General features: G+C 35.3%; 2 protein-coding genes across 2 annotated transcripts; both read right to left on the reverse strand.

Annotated features, from left to right (window-relative positions):
* Window positions 1-695: 695 nt before the first annotated feature.
* LOC110021886 lies at window positions 696-3,280 on the reverse strand (the record flags this gene model as incomplete). Its single annotated transcript, XM_020720590.1, is given in 2 exon segments — window positions 696-1,111; window positions 2,993-3,280. Coding segments are annotated over 2 exon segments (704 nt in total), but the record flags the coding sequence as incomplete, so codon positions are not given.
* A 3,004-nt stretch (window positions 3,281-6,284) lies between these two features.
* On the reverse strand, window positions 6,285-7,355 carry LOC110021900 (histone H1-like; the record flags this gene model as incomplete). Its single annotated transcript, XM_020720608.1, is given in 2 exon segments — window positions 6,285-6,703; window positions 6,787-7,355. Coding segments are annotated over 2 exon segments (584 nt in total), but the record flags the coding sequence as incomplete, so codon positions are not given.
* Between the last annotated feature and the right edge of the window lie 486 nt (window positions 7,356-7,841).

Consider the following 7,841-nt stretch of genomic DNA (forward strand, 5'->3'; position numbering starts at 1 on the left):
AGTTTGACTATAAGTTTGCTGAAATTTGAGTCTGGTTGACTCTTAATCAAAGTTTGAACATTTTTGCTCAACAGGTTGCTTCTAAATCCGTGCTATGCCTCGAGATTCATGCCGAATAATGAAAATTTGTTCATGGCATATCATTTACTAAGATGTAAACTACAAAGGACAAGTTTTCAACTATGTTTTAACAGCATATTATTAATCAAAATTCTAAGATTTTAGAGTTTCCAACTACTTTATTATATAGCTCTGTAGGATTATTAAGCCCAACGATAAGATTTTAATACCCTTTTAAACATTTGCCTGGTCCCTCATTGACAAAGATAACCATGGTTCCATGCGCACACCCCATTTAAAAATACCGCTGAATGAATTTGCTGTAAATCTTCAAAAATGCTGACATCTCTAATTATAACAACACTAAATCAAATACATTCAATTTGATAGATACTCTTAACATCTAAAAAGTCACTGAAAATTTAAATTGAATTTTACTCGCATCTAATCAAATACCAAAATCTAACAAAATTCATTATTTTCTTACAAACAACCACAAGTACTTCAAAAACAAATGACTAAAAAAACCAGCATAAGTTACTGTAGCGCGGTTGGCAAACATCATTTATAAAAATCCCAAACATGACATTAAAATCAACTATCAGTAGTAGTCAGAAACAAGAAACAAACATTACCGGATAATTGAAGGGGAGCGGCGAAAGAGCGGCGACGGTACGGGAGGAGGAGGAAAGAGGGGATTCCAGGAACAAAAAAGCCCGCCGCCGGAAGACCAGCTCCGCCAAGCGATGCCGCCACTGAAGAAGCCGCCACCGCCGCCATGAACAGCTTTCTCCTTTGTCGCGGTGGTGCTCAAATCAACTGAACTCTTCTTATCGGCTCTTCTTCTTTGCCTCTGCGATGATTCTTTGGAATCGCTCTCCAGCATAACCAGCTCGGCCTGAGAACTAAGCGAAATGGGAATCGACACGTGGCGGCAAGGGATTGTTCGATTGGCCGTCTGCTTATCTTCAATATCCAGGGCTTCGCCAACTCGTTCGGAGTGCTTAGGGTTAGAAGAATTGGGTTTGGCGGCTATTAGGTTTGAGTTGACCTGTTTTCTTAATTAATAATGAGATAAAAATTGAAGTAATAGAAGAGGAAAAATATATATATTTATGTTCTGAAATCATTTTAGCAGGGTCCCGTATCATTTGTGAGTTCGTATAATTTAATAAGGACCTCAGACTGTACAGAGAGTGACAGAGACACATCCATGAAAATATTTTGAGAGAAATTTAAAAAATATATTAAATTTTGTTATTTGATAAATCAGAGAGAGGCAACTCTCCGGATATTTTCTTTGTTATAGGATTAGAGAAATAACGAAGATGTAAAAGAATCTTCGAAAATGAGAAGAAAACAAGTGAGAATCTGTGGCGAGAAAATGAGCGCAAAGGGTTCTTTTCCCTCCCCATTATGTTGTTTTTTCCCCAGTGTCTTGATAAAAGATTGTGACTTGGATATCAGGTATAGTTGGTCGTATGTCAGATATTGTCGGTACGGTGGTCATCTTTGATACATGGATGAAAGGAACAAGTCCCAAGTGTCGGGTGGTGACATTAATAGGTTGTCCCTTCGAGGAAGATGACAACGATCGCACTAGTAGGTGAGCTCGATTTAGTCACTTCGATAGGCATGTTCAATTCAGCTACTTCGGTAGGTGGGATTCATTCAACCATAAATACTAATTTTAATGACGAAAGCCGGACTTGGTGTAACAATATATATCACATTTTCTGGTGATAGTGTTTGCTAGTGTTATTGATGATAGCAGGCGATATAGTATGTTAGCGTCAATGTTTGTTCAATGTTTGTATCAATGACATATGGTTGATGATAGACAAAGAGCTATTGAGCTATTGTTTAGTTAGGTGATTTTAGTTTGATGGCGATGTTGTCAGAAAATTATAATCAAATAACGATGATTGGGGCATCATAGTCAAGTGATTGTAGCAGAAGATTTTAATATGACAATAATGATTAGGGCGATCATAGTCAAGCCATTGTGGCCGAAAGAATGTGATCAGGCGATCTTGATAAGAAGACTGAATTGAATTGATGGTGATTGCAAAACCCTAGTTAGGCGACAATTTTTGCCTTTATTCCTACTTTTTTGTGTATGTTTCATCATATATTTTAGCTTTTCATAATGTTAGTATTCACCGAAATTATCTCAAGATGTGTTTCTATTATTATATATTTTTTTTGTTTTTATTTTAAATTTCTATTATTATATATTTTTTTTGTTTTTATTTTAATACTTGTTTAGTTACTATCTTAATAATTATTTTTATTTTGAAACTTATTTCTATTATGAATATTCAAAGCAAAAAAAAGGGTTCCATCAGATATTTTCACTAATGATTAGGCCTTCGATATCATTTCTCATGTATTTCTCATGTTTATTTCATTATTAATAGTTGGTCACCACCGTTGCTACACTATTTTAGTTTTTAGGATGATACAAAAGTACACCCAAGGCATAAATTTTGCCATCAAAATTGATATCTACAAAACTTAATTGACTTGTGATCAAATTCAATTTGTTGATATGCTCAACACATTTGCTTCTTCAAACATAAAAGACTAAGACTATTGAGTATATGATATATCTTATTAACAACAAATGACTTCTTATGCATATCTGATATTGCCTTTATCATGCATAGTGTGGCATTTTCATTGAGAATGATGAAGGCAATATTTGTTCTGTTAGTTATAGATGAGTAAAACTTAGTGCTTCTTATTTATCAGCTTCCACTTATCTTGATCAACACAGACATGAAGGTTGATGATAGTTTCTTTGATATAATGTAGTATTTTATCTACATATTGTAATTGTTAAAGTCTTGGCTAACAAGCTCGTCCTCCTTGGTCATAAAGCTTTCAGGCCAAAGATAATTGTTGTTGGGAGAGTGATATGATATCAAACAAGACTCAAAGAAGATGGATAAGAAGAGGAAAAAGTTGTTGCAAGCGAAGAGAAGGAAGAATAAAGTCTGCGGCTCTTTCGAGAGAGAAGGAGAATACTGTTTATGCGTTGATTTGAAGCCGAGCCCGAGTCAAAGGAGGAGGAGTCTCGTGCGCATGGGAGGAAGTCGAGCAGCTCGATGCTATGCTCGCTTAGAGGAAGGCTCATGCGTGCGGTATCGAACTCTGCATGCTGTGTTGAAGTCGAGCCCCATTCTAAATCGGAGGAGGAGGCGGTGGCTTCCTGCATTGCAACATACGAAGCAATGGAGTTACAACTTTGTTGAGGGGAGGAAAAGGCTTGTACTTGTGACGCTAGGCTGAGCCGTGACCGAAGGTAGTAGAGTGGCGAGATCTTGGAGTTGTGCGTGAAGTTAGGGCAGCTGACCGAAAATATAAAAGTATATTTAAGTTTTTTTAAATAAGTTAAAAAATATCTTGTTATATAAATAGATACACATATATATATATGTATGTATGTAATATCTTGTTATATAAATAGATACACATATATATGTATGTCTGTGTGTGAGTATGAGTTTAATTAAATAAGTGTTGATAGAAAATTACTTGAATCATGATTGAAACTAGTAGTCCTAAATTTTAGGTGAGCAGGGTGACGTGAATTTCCACTGCGAGGAAAAAAGGAAGAATTTCGTGCAATCGAAAGATTTTAAGATAGGTTAGGATTTTTATTAATTTAATTAATGACTTTAAAACGTGTGTGTTATTTATATGATGTTAATATTATGATATGAATCAGAGATTTAAGAAGTTATATTCAAAAGATTAAGTATTTTGATGGTGGATTTCATAAAGAGAAGAAAAGAGATAAGTGGAGGTAAATATATATGTTTTTCATTTATTAATTGAGTAAATTAACAATATTTTAGTCATTACTTTTAGTAATAGGATTCTTATCTAAAAATATTCACATTCATTTTAATAGAGGTGATGGTCAAAAGAGGTATGTGGAAGAATAAGCTTTTGAGAGGTTTTTAAACAGGCGAGTAATTATTTTCTTATACGTATTAAATTAAAGTTTATTAAATAAAAAATTTCCTTAATACTTAAGACAATTATTTTTATAATTTTATGAATTTTGTAAGCTTAATAGTTTATGGACATAAATAAGGGTAAAAAATGATTTCTCATTGTCTTTAAAAGTATGTAATCTTAAAGGAAATGAAATGTAAAAGTTTAAGTAAATAAGATTACCCCGAGATGATACTCTCAGGGAATGCGATGTACCCGTGCACGATTAAAAAAAAATGTACATTCGAGTGAAAATTTTTTAGGATACCTACGAGTACAATTTTCTATGATAGATTTCGGGTATGACATTGATTTTTTTATGACTCTTAAAGAGGCTAAAAAGAGTAAATGCTTAAATTGAAACTAGGAGGGATAGATTTAAAGTGAAAGCTTAAAATTATATAAAGTAATGAACTGCATTTGCTTTTAAACATTTATATATAGCATTTGTCATATAAATTTAATGCATATTAAAATTATAATTGATCACTAAGTCAAATTTACTGTTAAATTTAATTCTCTTTCTGGGAAAAAAAACTGTAGGTTGATATGTCTGACACAAGGGCTTTAGTTTACAAGAGTAGTACAACTGCTACTAGATATTATGATTATCATTTTCATGCACTATTTATTTTAGTTATATTTTGGCTTCAGATGTCTACAAATTGTTACTATTTTTGAATGTTTAGATGTTATGTGTATTGTGTTTGCAGATGTCTACAAATTGTTACTATTTTTGAATGTTTTGATGTTATGTGTATTGTGTTTGTGGATTATTAGTGGTTGTTTTTCAAAATTGAAAGGTATGAATATGAGTACAACTATTTAAATGTTAATACCATTTGACCGTAACTTCTGACTTGTTTAGCTCTAAGCTATCAGGGCCGGGGTGTAACAAATGGAAACACTATTGTAGTTATTATTGTCTTTATTTTTTGGCTAGAACACCTCATCCATTCATTTTTTAACTCAATTACAAGATCTTATGTCTTCTATAACTAAAAGCCTAAGGTCCACCATCCTCTCTCCCACTTTTACTTTATTTTTTATATGTGAGATGCACCAACACATATGAGGCATCTCCATTTATAGCGCATTGAGGTCATAAATAGTAAGACAAAATGCATTAAAATAATAGTGAATAATATTATAATATAAATATTAAGTAAATGATGATAGATACTGAATTTGTTAGAGTTAGTAAATGATGTATAAATACAGTAAAGATAATTTTATTTTTTATTTCATTTCCAAGAAATTCACATCCTTAATTATCATGTTTTCAAATAATAAATACTATATCAAAAATAAAATCTTATACCAACCTTCATATCTACCCAATATTAAAATATAATTATGATTTTTTAAGGTTGGGAAAAGAATATCATTAATCCAATACACCTGAATCACACTAGGAATATTCCCGATAGAGTAAAAAGCGGCGCAGTAATACGGGAAATATTCTCCCCCGTGTTATTCATGTGTTATTGATGTGTTATTGTGTTATTATAACACCAAGAATATTCTCATGACACAATAACACATAAATAACACACAATAACAAATGAATAACACAGGGAGAATATTCCCCGTGTTACTGCGCCGTTTTTTTTCTTTGTCGCGTTGGGTGTCGTGACGTGATTTCATTGACTACGCACGTTACTCTACGTGATGTAATATTTTTTTGCTCCAGAAGTTTAGTGTAGATAATTCAATAAAAATATTAAGGTTCGGCTCGTTTTCATTTCGAGCTTAAAAATTTGATCGTGTTCGGCTCGTTAGGCTTAATGAATGAGCTGAACATGAGTTATTCACGAACAACGAACCAAATTGACAGCCCTACTCACTTTTCATTATGAATTTTTGTCCGACTTCCTAAGTTCAGATCGAGGTTATCATACTATATAAAAAAAAAATCTTATACCAACCTTCAATATATATATAAAACAAGTTTAGTGTAGATAATTCAATAAAAATATTATTTATTATTAACATACTACATAATTTTCATTAATAATCTACCCTAACTTAAGCCTTACATCTTACATTCATTGCCACTTAGCACGAAAGTTAGAGATCGCCCTCACTTCGTCTTCTTCGCAGGCGGCTTAACCCTCTTCCCCCTCTCCAATGCCTTCGCCGCCGGAGCCATCTTCTTCTTCCCCGGTGCATCTTTCTGCGAAGTCTTCGCTGCCTTGGCCGGACGTGCAGTCACAGTTTTCGGCTTCGCAACCTTAGCCACTGGTTTCAGTTTGCCAACCGACTTCCTCTTTGGCTTTGTATCCGCCAGCTTAGTCCTGTGCTTGGCGGAGAAAGGGGGCTTCGTATTTGGCTTCACCACCGCCATGGATTTCAGCTTAACCAATGATTTTGCCTTTGGTTTGGCTACAGAAACCTTGGGCTTCGGCTTAGAAGTTGCCTTGGTTTTCGTTATCTTAGCTGCGGCAGCGGGGATTTTGTAGGAGTTCTTCACCTTGATAAGCTTTCCGGTGGATGTGAGCTTGCGGAGATGGAAGAGAAGGAGCTTCTTGAAGTTTGGGGGGATGTGGTCCTTGTGGTTCTCCTCGATGAATTTGGTGATCGCATACTGACTGGAGCCTGTCTTCTCCTTCAAAGAAATGATTGCCTCTTGAATCATCTAGGGTTTACCCAAATGAAGAACTCATTAAATCAGATGAAAGGGGAACCTAAAAGGCAATTGCACAACGAAATGTGGATTGCCTTAATATAAGGCGGATGGGTTGCGGGAGCGCGTGGTTTGCGAGGCTTCGTTGGCTTCTTCTCCTTTGAGGCGGGGGGAACCTCCGTCTCGATGGTTGGGTTCACCGGCGCTGGATTTGCGACCTGTTCCTCAACTACTGGAACCTGAATTTCTTCAGCCGCCATGGGATATATCACGATTAATGTATAAGATGCAGAAAAGTGGAGAGAGAAAGAGATGCCGGAGATCGATGAGAGACGATATCGAATAGAAGGGGATTAGATACTAAGAAGCTGCGCGAAAGACGACTCGTGGAAGTTTTTGATTGCAGCAAGGTCCCTTCATTTGGATCTCTGCCTTCAGATTTTTAAAAATGAACCCTTTGATCACTCTCCAATCTACGGCCAGGAGCATTAGATTAGGTGAAGTGATGCAAGAAAGATGCCGAATTGAGCTGTTTTTAGGTGAGCTTAGATGTGCTTTTACTTTCTCTTGTTCCTTGAATATATTAATCTGTGATTGATGGTTAGTGGAGATTTTTTTCACTGTTTTTAAGCTCTGAGGCTTGGCTTTATAATGATCATGGCCTTGCTTGATTTGGTTGAGTTTCATGGGAGATATCCTAATTGCAAGTGTTTTTTTGGTTTTTCTTGTGTTTTTGTGGAACTTTGTTGGATATTATGTATAACCAGGAAAATTATCAAAAAGAATCTTGAGGAGATCAAACGGTCTTGATTAGAAGAGAAAAGATAAAATTTAATAATCTGATGAGAAGCTACGGGAATCTGTGAAGCCGATCTACTGAAGATCATTAGCTAATGAAAGAATGGCCGATCGGCTAAGAAGCCTTTTCCACTACCAAAGAGCCACCCAGGCCAACAATGGATTTCTACACCGATCCTCTTAAGGTCGACCGATTGCCACTCTCAAAGCCGTTCAGTTTCTCAGAATAAAAGTCAAATAACTGACACAAACTAGTTAAGTCGACGGATTTAATGGCCGATCGGCTAAGAAGCCTTTTCCACTACCAAAGAACCACATAGGCCAACAATGGATTTCTACACCGATCCTCTCA

This window comes from Phalaenopsis equestris, unplaced genomic scaffold, assembly GCF_001263595.1.
Source record: "Phalaenopsis equestris unplaced genomic scaffold, ASM126359v1 Scaffold000151, whole genome shotgun sequence".
In the NCBI taxonomy this organism is placed as follows: domain Eukaryota; kingdom Viridiplantae; phylum Streptophyta; class Magnoliopsida; order Asparagales; family Orchidaceae; genus Phalaenopsis; species Phalaenopsis equestris.